This window comes from Rhinoraja longicauda, chromosome 6, assembly GCF_053455715.1.
Source record: "Rhinoraja longicauda isolate Sanriku21f chromosome 6, sRhiLon1.1, whole genome shotgun sequence".
NCBI classification, from domain to species: domain Eukaryota; kingdom Metazoa; phylum Chordata; class Chondrichthyes; order Rajiformes; family Arhynchobatidae; genus Rhinoraja; species Rhinoraja longicauda.
In genome coordinates, this window is record NC_135958.1 from 18,327,322 (window position 1) to 18,342,783 (window position 15,462).

The following is a 15,462-nucleotide window of genomic DNA, read 5'->3' on the forward strand; positions in this document are numbered from 1 at the left end:
TGGGCAAGTTGGGCCGAAGGGCCTGTTTCCACGCTGTATGACTCTATGAGAACTGATGGTGATTTCAGTTGCACATCCCATCCAAGAGATGGATCCTGCAACAACACAGCACTCCGTCAGGACCCACTGGATTGTCAGCCCAGATCTCATGCTGGTGGATCTCCAACCTGGAGGCAGCAGAGATAAAGACCTACAGCCAACAACACAGAGTTGGAATTATTCCTTGATTGGCAAAATAAGTGCAGATTATTTTGCACCTTTCACAATTATACTTCATGGTTAGTGCAGAAAATGTTTTTAAAGTGTGGGAGAAGTGTGTTGCAGTTGGCTGAAGACTGAAGTGAACAGTCGGCCTTGATTGCTGCAGATCCTGACTGCACTCCACAGGGGCTGTTAAGCAGCACTCAGGAAAGGTGCACAGTAAGCAGAATCTGTCTGAACAAGGCCCTGGCCTCATCTGGTCACTGACAGCAACCAAAGTGATGAGATAACATGGAGCAGGGCCGCCGCAGACCTGCTTGTCTTCTTCAACCTTTCCGTACGAATCCTGATCAGTGCTGGAAATTGGCTTCTTTCCTTTCCCTTCTGAAGCTTTGCCAAAAAAAGGATTAACATCACAAGTTGGGGGACTTCCAGTTTAATATTGATTCTTTTTATTTCAAAAATAAACTTTATTCATAAAAAAAATGTACAAAATAATATATAAAAGAGTGCAAGGCTTTTTTCAGTCTGCATATATTGATTTTTTTAATATATTTCTAAATTAAACTTTAAACAGTGCCCGGCTTTCTGCACATTCATAGTGTCATTGTTTCCACACATTCATAGGGCGAGCAGGTCTGTACACATCCTAATGCAGCCTCTCCCTCCACAGATGCTGCTCAACCTGCTGAGTTCATCCAGCAGTTTGTTTTTTGCTTCAGATTCCAGCATTTGCAGTCTCTTGTGACTCTGTACCGTTGCAGTGTTTGCACATTCTATGCCCAAGGCACCATTGCCACTCATGTCACCTGCATCGGTGATTTTAAAAACCCAGCTAAGAGGCTTTACATGGGGCTTGGGCCTCCAATGTTTTGCAGAGCCTTAGATTTAAACTGTAGTCCTTTCCCCACAAAGCCTTTGTTGAACTAATTAAATTCTGTCTGAGACACAATCAACTGCAGATGCTGGAATCTTGAAGAAAAAAACAAAGTGCAGGAGGAATTCGGTGGGTCTGGCAGCATCAAAGGAGTGACTGGTTAGACAACATTTCGGGTCGGGAGCCTTTTTCAGGCTGCAGGGTCCCGACCGGAAGCATTGTCTGCCCATTCCCTCCACAGATACCACCTGACCCACAGATGCCACCTGACCCACAGATGCCACCTGACCCACAGATGCCACCTGACCCACAGATGCAACCTGACCCACAGATGCCACCTGACCCACAGATGCAACCTGACCCACAGATGCAACCTGACCCACAGATGCAACCTGACCCACAGATGCCACCTGACCCACAGATGCCACCTGACCCACAGATGCCACCTGACCCACAGATGCCACCTGACCCACAGATGCCACCTGACCCACAGATGCAACCTGACCCACAGATGCCACCTGACCCACAGATGCCACCTGACCCACAGATGCCACCTGACCCACAGATGCAACCTGACCCACAGATGCCACCTGACCCACAGATGCCACCTGACCCACAGATGCCACCTGACCCACAGATGCCACCTGACCCACAGATGCCACCTGACCCACAGATGCAACCTGACCCACAGATGCCACCTGACCCACAGATGCCACCTGACCCACAGATGCCACCTGACCCACAGATGCCACCTGACCCACAGATGCCACCTGACCCACAGATGCCACCTGACCCACAGATGCAACCTGACCCACTGAGTTCCTCCAGCAATTTGAGTTTTAAACTCTGTCTGATCCATGCATCAATTTGACGCGTGCAAAAGAAGCAATATTAAGGTGTTCATGGATGATTTTAACCCAAATTGTCTGCTGGAAAAGGGACTCAAATTGGCCCTGGTCACGTACTCTCCAATTTGAAATGGGTTGGTATTTTTAATCTGTGGCCAGCAAGATCCCATTTAAATACTTTAATCAGACCCAGTGTTGATCTTTGCGAATTGACTACAGTTCTACCGGATGCCTGCAGGGGGAGACCAAGGCAATCTGGCTGACCCAGCAAGGTGAGTGGCCAGTCATGGTGTGGTACTTTCATGGGTCAGGGAGGGCAGGGCAGGAATTCTCCAATGGGCTTCCTGAAAGAAAGTAGACATGCATTTTCTATTATGTAGGAAGGAACTGCAGATTCAGGTTTAAACTGAAGACAGACACAAAATGCTGGAGTAACTCAGCGTCTCTGGAGAGAAGGAATGGGTGACGTTTCGGGTCAAGGCCCTTCTTCAGTGTCGGAAGAAGGCAGAGAAGTGGCAGGTGAAATTCAGTATAGCAAAGTGTGGAGTCGTGCATTTTGGTAATAAGAATAAATGCATAGATTATTTTCTAAATGGAGAGAGAGTAAAGAAATACTTGGAAGTGCTGGTGCGGGACTCACAAAAAGTTAATTTGCAAGTCAAATCGGTAGTAAGGAAGGCAAATTCAATGCGAACATTTATATCAACAGGACTGGAATACAAAAACAGAGATATATTGCTGAGGTTCTACAAGGTGCGGGTCAGGCCGCATTTGCAGTACTGTGAATAAATTTGGGCCCCATATTTGTGGAAGGATGTGCTGGTTCTGGAGAGAGTCCAGGGGAGGTTTACAAGAATGATTCCAGAATGAATGGGTTAGCATATGATGAGTGCTTGACAGTACTGGTCCTGTACTCGCTGGAGATTAGAAGGTTGAGGGGGGACCTCATTGAAACTTACAGAATAATGAAAGGCATAGATAGAGTGACTGTGGAAAGGATGTTTCCACTGGGGCGAGTGTCTAGGACCAGAGGTCATAGCCTCAGAATTAAAGGGCGCTCTTTTAGAAAGGAGGTGAGGAGCAACTTCTTTAGTCAGAGGGTAGTTAATCTGTGAGTGGCCAATTCAGTGGATATTGATAAGGCAGAGATAGACACATTTTTGATTAGAACAGGTCAGGGGTTATGGGGAGAAGGCAGGAAAATGGGATTAGGAGACAGCGATCTGCCATGATTGAATGGCGGAGTAGACTCGATGGGCCGAGTGGGCTCATTCTACTCCTAAAACATGAACTTGTGACCTGTTATTGTTGAGTGGAAGGGGACGTGAGTGGAAAGAGGGGGATAAAAGGGAAATGTAGGAAGATTTCCGTTGTATCCCTCCTTTCCTCCACCCCACATCCCTGTCCACTCATATCCCACCCTCTGGCTTTACATTTCCTTTCCTTTTCTGTCTCCATTTTGTCCCCTGTTCACCACTAGTCTTTGTCAATGACTGCATCCATCTGCCAATCAAACCCCCTACCCCAGCCTGTATCCACCTATCACTTGCCAGGCTTTGTCCCATCCCCGCCTCTCTTTTCCACCTTTCTTTTCCCCTAATCCAATTAGTCTGAAGAAGGGTCCTGACCTAAAACATCATCCGTCCATTATCGCCATAGATACTACTAGACCCGCTGACTTCCTCCAGCACTTTGGGTTTTGCTCAAGATACCAGCATCTGCTGTTCCTTGTGTCTGCATACTCAGGGTCAGTCTTTGGTCACATACAGACCAGACCTGTTTAGGACAGAACCTTTTCTCCCCTGAGGAACGTGGGTGAAACAGGTGTTATTTGAATGACAATTAACAGCAAAATTCTCAAAATCCTGGTAACACACATGCAGTCTGAAAGAAGCAAGTGTTAATGTTCCAGTCGAGGCCCCCTCATTAGAACTGGAAGAACAAGAAAACGAGTGTGTGTTTTTGCAGAGAGTGGGAGGGTTTGGTGATAGGGTGGAGACCATGATTGTGCAGATGACAGCAGCGCCGTTGGTGCAGTCCAAGAAGCGGTGATGAATGCTTTGTATCCACAGCAGAACTGCCTTGAGGAATGTAAACAGAGGGAAATGATTGAGTGTGCTAGAAAGTGGGGAAAACGTGCCGAAATTGTGAGATGCAGGCCCAGTGTTTGCTGGAAGTCTGAAACAATTGAGAATGCTGTAAATATCTTGAAGGGAGGAAAATTGAGTTTATAATACAGGTGGATGGCCTTGTATTGGGACTGACCAGCTCTGCAACGAGGATGAGAGACTAGTTACCCAGAGTTGTTGAAGTCAGCAGTGAGTCCCAAGGGCCACAATGATAGAAGACAGGGTGGTGCTCCTCAGGCTTATGTTGGGTTTCATTGGAACAGAAGAGGACCGAAGACAGAATGATCAAATGAGGTGGAGAACGAAGTGACAAGTAACTGGAAGTTCAGAGTCACCTTCACACACATTGTATCTGAGGGGCTCAGTGTTGTGAATTACTGTCCAGGTTTCGTCAGTTCCTCAATGCACAGTATTACTGATCCTGGAGGCATCTCAATTCAAGCTCTGTGCATAACCTGGTGTATAATATTATTGTTCTGCAGGGTTACTTACCTGAAGCTGCTGCCTCACACCATCAGAAGTCCAGGTTCAATTCTGACCTCGGGTGCTGTCCGTGTAGAGTTTGTAAATTCTCCCTGTCATCATGTGGGCGTCCTCTGGGTGCTCCAGATTCCTCTCGCATCCCAAAGACGTGCAAGTTGGTAGATTAGATGACCACGGTAAATTGCCACTCGAGTGTAGACCACACTGCACAACTCTAACCACAACTCTACCAAGCAACCTCCTCCTCTAGACCTTGTATCGGTTGCACTACATACTTTGGCTTACACATTTATAGTCTGGTTACCTCGTATGGCTGATAATTTATTGTATTATTATACATTTACTTGTGTTGTTGAGTTAAATGTGCCTGTAAATCCGCAGCAAGTAACAATTTTCCTGTGTAGGAAGGAACTGCAGGTGCTGGTTTCAACTGAAGATAGACACAAAAAGCTGGAGTAACTCAGCGGGACAGGCAGCATCTCCGGAGAGGAGGAATGGGTGACTTTTCGAGTCGAGACCCTTCTTCAGAATTTTCCTGTTCCCTTCCTGGTGCTTATGATAATTACACACTCTTGGCTTGATTCTTAAATTGTAGAATCTGGGGGGAGTTGTTGGAAAAGTGGGGAGAATGGAATGGGATTAGTGCAAATGAGTAGTTGGTGGCCAGTGTGGACCCGGTGGACCAGAGGGGATGGTTCTGTTCTGGATGGCGCTGTGACTTTAACAGATGAACATTAGCTGCTCGGAGCCGGCCAAGCAGGGCTGCTGATGGCTGCAGAAACAGGGGCCAGACTGGAAATGAAAGCAGAATAGATCACTCTTCATTCAGATCCCTGGAGAACAAGAACTGATTATTATGACAAATTGCAATCCTCCCATAATGGTGGGTTGAGTTTTAATTTCTTTTTCACTTAAATAATTCAGCATACTGGAGCCTGGTTCAGTACAATGATCAGCAGTGACAGGAGGGGCAAAATCTTGCCCGCCTCGCTGTATGAGTTTGGTGCAGGGGAATAACAATCTGAATCAATTCTGGTGGGTGTCCTTCTGGGGGCAGGAGTTGGCAAGGCTTCTCACATATGCCCAGGAGTCGCAGCATGGAGTCAAGACCATCCGCCTCCCCCCCCTCCCTCCCCCTCCCTCCCCCTCCCTGCCCCTCTGACTCACGAACACTCAATGCACAGCCAACTTCCTTTATATGTCTCAGTATAATGGACCAGCATTAGCTCTGGGCATGTCTCTCATCAGACGTTTATCTCCACACGAATCCGATATACTGCAAGAGCTACCCAATGGCCCTGACTACAGCTGAGTAGTAAAGAATTAGTGCCTTCAGTAATTGGCTGCAACAATGGGATGAAACCAACTGGTTAATTTCCTACTGGTCCTATCATTGAACCCTGCCTCACCCTTTCCCCATCTCTTCTTTACACCACCTAACTTCCCTCTCACTCTTGATGCAGGGTCTCGATCCAAAATGCCCACAATCCCTATCCCCGAGAGATGCTGCTCAACCTGCTGAGTTCCTCCAGCAGTCTGTTTTTTTTTGTTGCTGTTGCTGACATTGATGATTTAAACATTTTGTACTGCTTGTGTCAGCCACTTCCTTCCCAATACGTGCCCATTCAGGCGTACTGCCACCTCTGGTAAGATGCCCCGGGCACTTGAATTGTAATTGCTTTCTCTGTGCAAAGTTGATTTGCAACTCCACAGTCCACTGTGTTGTTATAGAAAAATTCACCCAGTTTGCTTATACAGATAGAACACAACGTGATTAGCTTGTGCTCTCAGGCAGCCTGAGTTTCTGCTCAGCCCTTGTAGTTTTTAAAAAAGCTCCTCGAAACTCCACAAGCTGTTGATGCTTTTCATAAGAGTACATGAAGCTTTACCTAAAACACTGCAAGTCTTCAAACTTTAAGACCTTGAGTATAAACCTGATGTAACTGTGCACCCTAAACACGCTGGGGTATAGAGTGGTGGACTCAGCCCAGTCGATCACTGGACCCCTCCCACCCTTCCCACCCTCCATTGAAAGCTTCTACATGAGACGCTGCCTCAAGAAGGCAGCATCTATCATTAAGCCCTGCCCTTTTCTCACTGCTACCGTTAGGAGTAGGAGTTCCAGACGTCCTGCATGACCAGGTTCAGGTACAGTTACCTCCCCACAATTACCAGGTTCTTGAGCCAATTCACATAACGCAGTTCCCAACACGACAACAGAGCACTTAAGTCTCATCTTTTGCACTGGCATGGACTTGGTTTATTTCTAATTATGTTTTTACTCTAATGTCTTGAACTTTTACAATTTTCTTTCTTTTAAAATGTTATGTATAATTTATGTATACTGTGTTTTTAAATCTTGGTTTGAGTGTGTGTCTTTGATGCTACTTACTACAAGCAAGACTATTCATTGTACCTGTACCTCCCATTCTTGTGTATATGACAATAAACATGATACTCCAAAGAATCCAAAATTCCTGGAAGCACTGGACAGTTCAAGTGAGTCTCTGCTCTCCTAAATCAGTTATATAGCACCGCACTGCAGTAACCCCTTCGGCCCACCAAGTCCATGCCGACCGTCAAGCACCCATTCACACATCTCCCACTTTATTATCCCCACGTTCCCATCAACTCCGCAGATCCCTCACCTCCTCACGAGGGGGAATTTACAATCGCCTTATTAACCTGGCCCTCTTAGGGAAACAAAACAGGAGCACTCAAGAGGGAACTGCAGAGTCACAGGGAAAATGTGCACATTCCGCAGTGGCAGCGCAGGAGGTCAGGATTGTGAGTCACGAAGCTGCTCTGCCACTGAACTGTACTGGCAGATACCCTGGCAGATACCCTGGCAGATACCCTGGCAGATACCCTGGCAGATGGACTAACACAACCACAGAACATTTAGATTTAGAACATTAGTAAATGCTGTAATATTTAACAACTGTAATAGTTGTCTTGGCCTTTGGTCATTAATCCATTCAGTTCAATTCCAAATGATTTCCCAAATAAGGGCCGTGCATTCACATTGACTGCCTGGTAAGTTAGTCATTGGGAACGTTGGAACAATGAATAAAGTATGAGCTATCGGGATGGATTGTAGTTGATGTCTCTTTGTATTTGCAGAGTGGTGTATTGATACCAATCCAAGTTTTTCCAATATCAACATATTTGTCTTTGTACTGGGCAGCTAATCAATATGACTCACATTAAACTCACTTAATCCATCTTCACACTGCATCCAGAGCAATTGAATTCTCATCACAGCTGTCTGGGTAGCTTGTCAGCCTGGAGTTGGTGCTATTTGCTCTTTCAATTTTATCTGGCACACAATTCCATTAACTCTTTTCATTACGAAAGAGGCTTGGCATTTAATCTAACTTATTTCCTCTATGTGCTGAGACAGCAGTCAGGTAGTTTAGAGGTGGGAGCTGGAAATGGGATGGTACCACAGGTGTTTGGGGGTTTAAAATGCACCCAGTTTTTGGAGCTTGATGTAGGAGGCACCATTCTAGTGGTCAGGTTAGACTGCCATCAGTTACCTTCTGGATCAAGGTTAACTCCACTTTTATGGGTACTGAGCTGCCTGATGAGGCTTATGTTGGAACCACAAATGAGGCGGAAGGTAGTGACATGGTGTGGGTGCATGGATATTTTGTGCGTTAGTGCAGCATGTTCAGCCATTGTTATATGTGCTTGTGATGCACAGGCTTGGGATGGTCGATCCTATCCCAAATACTCCATCTCCACTCTTAGTGCTCCTGGGACAGAGGTTGCCAATGTCAGTGGAGGTCTGGAGCACATCCGCAAATTGTTTCCTCTGTCCACCCACAATACACACATCGCCACGTGTATTTGAACTGAGAAGCCTGGAGGGTGCACGGCAGCAGCAGATCTGTGGCCGGCATCTCCTGGTCATGGTGCATAGAAACATAGAAAATAGGTGCAGGAGTAGGCCATTCGGCCCTTCGAGCCTGTACGCACCGCCATTCAATATGATCATGGCTGATCATCCAACTCAGTATCCCGTACCTGCCTTCTCTCCATACCCCCGATCCCTTTAGCCACAAGGGCCACATCTAACTCCCTCTTAAATATAACCAATTAACTGGCCTCAACTACCTTCTGTGGCAGAGAATTCCACAGATTCACCACTCTGTGTGAAAAAAAACGTTCTCATCTCGGTCCTAAAAGACTTCCCCCTTATCCTTAAACTGTGACCCTCTAAACTGTGCATCCTCTAAAGGTGCTTTCCCCGTTGTCTCTGCGGCAGTTCACATGCCCACATACATTTCTCTTTCTCTCAGAGGCTTGGTGAGTCTGTGGTGAGTCCTGCTGCTCTTTTCCTCAAAGGGCAGCAGGAGCACAGTCTTCACCTCTTAAGATGGTGTCTCCCATGACACCATCAGTGGTTGGTTCATATCCTTCTGTACCTTGCCAATCCAAGTCCTCCACCACCCTCTTGGCAGTATGTTCCCCGTTCCAAAGACCCTCAATCAACTACACTTAGCTCCATGCTGCAAATCCCTTTGGCAATTTTGTGTGCAGAGTTTGGAATCGCTCTGGTACCTTCCCACCCCTGTAGGTCACCTGTGCTCACTCATACGTCAAAGAATGGTCCTTGGGGTGGCTGGTGTACCAGAGGAACTCTACAACAGCAAACTGTTAATGTCGTCAGGAGCAAATAATTGGAGAAATAAAAGTGTTCAGTTTTAATCAGCGCACCATGGAGAGAATTGATGTGTTGATTATCTGTATAATCTAGTCAAGATGGTTAATAGATCCGCTATGTACCATAACCTATTTTTCACCCAACTCTAAACTGCTATGCTGCTTCTTGATAAAGATTCATCTTTTAAAGCTATAATGTGCAATTTATGTCACAGCTTTTGCCAACCATGCTTGAACATCATTAACCTGTCAGCTCAGTATACTTAGATATGTTTTATTCAGTTTCAGATGAACAGCAACAGAAATTTCTTCTCCTCAGATACCATCTGTAAAGATCAATGTTTGTTAAGAAGTAAATACGTTTGTGCCAAGTCCAAGTTCCGATCTAGTCTCAACTGCACATGTTGAGACATTTGACTAATGTTAGCCCACCAATACACCTATTATTATTATTATTATATTCTAAAGATGATGGTTGGGTAAGAAGGGGGGCTGAACTGGGCACCACCACTGGTGTTGGATTCACCCGTGACTGGTTCTGCTGGAAGGTTACAGTCAAAGACTGCAGATTGTGGAGAATGCCAAGTAGCTGTTTGTGCCTCCCGGTCATGGCACCTTGGATGGTCAGAGTAGCACGGGGGTGGTTAATCTGCTGGGTCCAGGTTTGGCTCATTCTTGCTGTAACAATGTCATGAGATGAGTAGATCCAAGGGCATAGAAGACACAGGAGCCAGGAGTACTAAAATATGGCTTTTTTACCAGAATCCTAATACACAAGAGTACAAGGCTCAACATGGGTGGAAAAAAAATCCAAGAATGAGCAAAGACAAACATCAGCACTTAAATAGGGAACTCAATAGGTAGCACTAATGATAGTGACACACATGTGAAAATACTTAAACATAATTGAACACAAGACAAGACAGTCTATGCCACCCTCAGTGGTCAGCAGAGGGGTCAGCAGAGGGGTCAGCAGAGGGGTCAGCAGAGGGATCAGCAGGCAGGGTGACACTTAATCATGGTCTGATTTCATGCACATTTCAGAAAGAAACAAATGACGGCTTTGTTTCTCTGAAGGTTAAGAATGCCAGGTAAATTGAGAATATCCACATGAATATACAAATTAGCACCAGAAATTGAACATTAGACGTCTCGAAGGTAGACACAAAATGCTGGAGTAACTCAGCGGGACAGGCAGCATTTCTGGAGAGAAGGAATGGGTGACATTTCAGGTCGAGACCCTTCTAAAGACTGAAGAAGGGACTTGACCCAAAACGTCACCCATTCCTTCTCTCCAGAGATGCTGCCTGTCCTGCTGAGTTACTCCAGCATTTTGTGTCTACCTTCGATTTAAACCAGCATCTGCAGTTCTTTCTTACACATTGGACGTCTCGAGCCTGTGCCACGTTTTAATAAGATTGTGGCTGGTCAACTCCACAATCTCCTCTTGCTTATCAAGATGGTTTTTCCATCACTGAATCCCCTGTTATCAATGGCCTGATGGTTATCATTAGCCTTGAAAATGAGCTAGAGTAGCCTTGAAAGTGGCATCATAGGTAGATAGGGGGGTCAATAAGGCTTTTGGCACATTGGCCTTCATCTGTTAGAGTATTGAGTATAGAAGTCCGGATGCTATGTTACAGTTATATAAGACATTGATGAGGCCACATTTAGAGTATTGTTTTCAGTTTTGGTTACCATATAGGAAAGATGTTGTCAAGCTTGAAAGGGTGCAGAGAAGGTTTACCAGGATGTTGCCAGGACTCAAGGCCCTGAACTATAGAGAGAGGTTGAGCAGGCTAGGATTTTATTCCTTGGAGCGCAGGAGGATGAGGGGTGATCTGAAAGAAGGTGTACAAGGTCATGAGAGTCTTTTGCCCAGAATAGGGGAATTGAGAACCAGAGGACATTGGTTTAAGGTGAGGGGAGAAAGATTTAATAGGAACCTGAGGGGTAACTATTTTTACACAAAGAGTGCTGGAAGTTTCCCTCATCTGGGCTGCATTTGAACCAGGTGTCAAGTGAGCAGTGTCTGATTTAAGGCACTCCGTGAAGTCTGAGTGTACTGTACATGATCTTTTGGACAACTCGATTCTGTGTACAGGAGGTACAAAATATTGCAGATGCTGGAATCTGAATCAAAAAGAAACTGCTGGAGAAACTCAGCATGTCACACATTTACCCTAATCCTACATTAATCCCATTTTTATTTCTTACCACATTCCCGTCAATTTCCCCAGTTTCTACCATTCACCTACACGCGAGGGAATAATTTACAGTGGACACTTAACCTATCAATCTGCACATCTTTGGGATGTGAGAGTAAACCAGAACACCTGGGGGGAAACCATGTGTCACAGAGAGAGTGTACAAACTTCACGCAGACAGCCCCAGGGGTCAGGATTGAACCCGTATCTCCGGTACTGTGAGGCAATGGCTGTTTTAGCTGCACTGTCATGCCAGCCATTTTTCGTGGCAGACACAGTGTGGAACTTGAGGTGATCTGAAAGCATCCAAGTGGTTTAAATATTTTCAATAGACAATAGACAATAGGTGCAGGAGTAGGCCATTCGGTCCTTCGAGCCAGCACCAACATTCAATGTGATCATGGCTGATCATTCGCAATCAGTGCCCCGTTCCCGCCTTCTCCCCATACCCCCTGACTCCGCTATCCTTAAGAGCTCTATCTAGCTCTCTCTTGAATGCATTCAGAGAACTAGCCTCCACTGCCTTCTGAGGCAGAGAATTCCACAGATTTACAACTCTCTGACTGAAAAAGTTTTTCCTCATCTCCATTCTAAATGGCCCACCCCTTATTCTCAAACTGTAGCCCCTGGTTCTGGACTTCCCCCAACATTGGGAACATGTTTCCTGCCTCTAACGTGTCCAACCCCTTAATAATCTTTTATGTTTCGATAAGATCTCCTCTCATCCTTCTAAATTCCAGTGTATACAAGCCTAGTCGCTCCAGTCTTTCAACATATGACAGTCCCGCCATTCCGGGAATTAACCTAGTAAACCTACGCTGCACGCCCTCAATAGCAAGAATATCCTTCCTCAAATTTGGAGAGCAAAACTGCACACAGCACTCTAGGTTCCTTTGCATATCATTTTGGAAATTCAGACAAAATGTGCTGGACACCTGAGTTACAGTAAAATTCCAATAATCCGGCATCGATTGTTTAGAAATCTCAACAGTGCCACATCTGGTTCACACATTAGTCTGCAGCAGTGTGTAGTCAGAGCTGGCACCAGGATCTGCAGCCGAGGGCAGGGCTGGGAAACACTGTGGATCAGGGTTTGTGGCCAGAAGTGGGCTGAAATGCACTGGGGTTGTATTTCCTGCTCCCTTTAAACTCACCAAATTCACTGGTAAACCTATTTTGCTACTGTGTCACAGGTTAAAAAACCGTGCAATAAAAGTGTGTCGAAGTAATGTTCGATAGTCAAGGAAATCTGTCATCCAGCACCATCAAAATCTTAAGGGTGATAGCTTATCAGAGTGTTACTGTGTCCAGAAGGGGTGATTCTTGAGTTACAAGGAATAATTTTTCCTTTCATTGTGAAAGCTTCAATAGCCTTAATTTATTATGGTACATTCAGGTACATTTAAGGTGGAGGTAGATAAATATTTGAAAGGTCGAGGAATTGAGGACAATGGGGAACTGCCACAGAAAGAGAGTTGAATCCAGCATACGAACATATTAAATTACAGGACAGGCGTGAGGGGCCGAGTGGACTACCCTGCTCTTACTTTTTTTGTGTTCTTGTGTATCATGATCTGAGCTGTGACCAACTAATCTTTACAGGCCATGGACTGACAACTAATGTATTTGCCCTCGAGATCATTGCGAGCTGAGCCCCTCTTGTTATGAGGCTCCGCTCGCATTCCTGTGCCTTTGACTCAACTCTGCTTTCCTTTCACAGGATGTACGACTACCACAGAGTCCCCCCACCAAGCCGGGTGGTGCCTGCTGTCAAACGCCAACGCATCATGGTCCCTGTCCCCCGCAGAAGCAAAAGCAGCTTTCCCGTGAAGAGTGGCCTACGGACGACCGCGGCTCCAGCCCCAACATCTGGGACAAAATGTGAGGGAATGTGTTTGAACTCTTCCTGTGTGGTGGAGTCATTGAGATGGACTCAATAGTTTGGTTGACACGGTGCAAGGGATTGTTCAATATTCACAAACACAGCCAGTACGACAGCACTGGGGAGACGGAGAGAATTGGTCCTTCTCTCCTTCCGGAAGGAGAAAAGGAAGGAGAGAAGGTGTGTAGAAGGTGAATGAAGTTCAGGTTGGTGAACCTGAACTGGTGAAAGGAAAAAACAGAATGTGCAGGTAGAATCGGAGCCATACACACTGAAACAGACCTATTGGCACTCTACATCGATGCCAGCCAATTACTGCAGTCGGATCATATCCTTCAGTGCCTTGCCTATTTAAATGTCTGGCTAAATGGCTCTTAAACATATTCACTGTATTTAATTCCTCCTCCTCCTCTGGTACCACATTCAAGATATCATCTGTTCGTTGTGTAGTAAAGTCATCATAAAGTATTATCATCATCATAATAATAAAAACTTACACCTCAGGTCTCCTTTAAAACTCCCTCCTCTTATTAAACATATGCCCTCTTGTTTTTGATAGCCCTACCATGGGAACGACTTTGAATATCTACCCTACATATACCTCTCATAATCCTATAAACATATCAGGTCACACCACAGCCTCTTTCACTCCAGAGAAAATAAGCCCAGCCTACCCAATCTCTGTCTCTATAACTAAGAACCTCCAAAGCAGGCGACACCCTGCTGCACCTCCCCTGCATTCTCCACAGTGCAATTGCAGAGTTGGTATTACTAAAGATCATGTTTCCAGTCTTCGGAGAGTCCAGACTATGTAGACCATAGTTCTTGGAGAACAGCTCTGGTCACTTTGTGCAGTGGTAGATTGAGCAACATTTTCAGATAGTTAGCTGGCTCTAGTTGGATGATTGATTAATTCTCGTTATTTTGAGGATAGATGTAGTTTTATGTTCGCCAGATATGTTTGTTGGTTTGTCTGGATCACGTTGCTTGGTTGAGAAGCTCAGTCATTTTGTTAGCTTAGTGAACAAACTTGGTTTGTTTATCTACGTTTCAAGAGAGAGTTAGATTTAGCTCTTTGGGCTAAGTGAATCAAGCGATAGGGGGAAAAGGCCAGAACGGGGTACTGATTGTGGATGATCAGCCATGATCACATTGAATGGCGGTGCTGGCTCGGATGGCCGACTCCTGCACCTATTTTCTATATTTCTATGTTTACTTCCTGTCAATTGATTCATTAGATCTGTCATTTGACTCACTCCAGCAGGTTTGTTTAGCTCCTGACCATTGGTTAATGTAGCTCCTTGAGGTTGATTTACCAGCTACTGCTGGATGGTGCCCAGTTCTGTTGGTTAATTTCTTTCATTCCAGTCAGCTGGTTTGCATTACTGTTTGCAGTTCATTGAATTAACCTGTCAGTTGATTAATCTACCTCTTATTCGTCTGTTTGATTAGTTGGCATAAAAAAGATCCCTGTTGGTTGATTGACGAGCTCCTGTTGGTTAGTTAATGAGGTCATGTCAGTTGGCTTGGCAAAGATTGGCACAAAATGCTGGAATAACTCAGCGGGACAGGCAGCATCGCTGGAGAGAAGGAATGGGTGATGTTTCGGGTCGAGACCATGGGAAAGATTTTGAATATCTACCCTGCATATACCTCTCACCATCTCTCCAGAGATGCTGCCTGTCCTGCTGAGTTACTCCAGCATTTTGTGTCTATCTTCGGTGTAAACCGGCATCTGCAGTTCCTTCCTACACAGTTGGTTCAGCAAGCTCCAATGAGTCAGTTGATGAGCTCGTGTTGGTTTGTGCTTTATTTGGGTAGTTTATTAACTCCCCTCAGTTGTTAGGCAAGCTCCTGGTGGTCAGTTGGAAGAGCTCCTCTTGGTTGGTTGGCAAGCTCCACGTGGTTCGTTGATGAGCTTCTCTTGTTTGGTGACTGAACTCCTTGTCAGTTGATTTGAGATCTTTTTTGCATGGTGGATTAGCTCTGGTCATTGGTTTGATTGGCGCTGGTAAGTAGGTTTGATCAGCTTCTGTCAGCTGGTAAATGAGCTCCTATTCTAGTTCCTGGTTTAATGACGTCTGCTGATACATTGGTGACTGTGGAGCAGCTGTGTGATTATCTGGCTTTGGGAACTGGCTGCTGGTCGATGGCCGTTCCTGAAGTA

The 15,462-nt window shown here is 45.5% G+C and overlaps 1 protein-coding gene across 5 annotated transcripts in view; it reads left to right on the forward strand.

Annotated features, from left to right (window-relative positions):
• The window catches only part of LOC144594287 (RNA-binding Raly-like protein), a 735,788-nt gene that overhangs the window by 678,104 nt on the left and 42,222 nt on the right, over positions 1–15,462 (forward strand). For all 5 annotated transcript variants that reach the window (XM_078400591.1, XM_078400592.1, XM_078400588.1 and 2 more), the window contains one exon: positions 13,134–13,294. In XM_078400591.1, the coding sequence (XP_078256717.1) occupies positions 13,134–13,294 (161 nt within the window). The remainder of the gene's footprint in view (positions 1–13,133; positions 13,295–15,462) is intronic.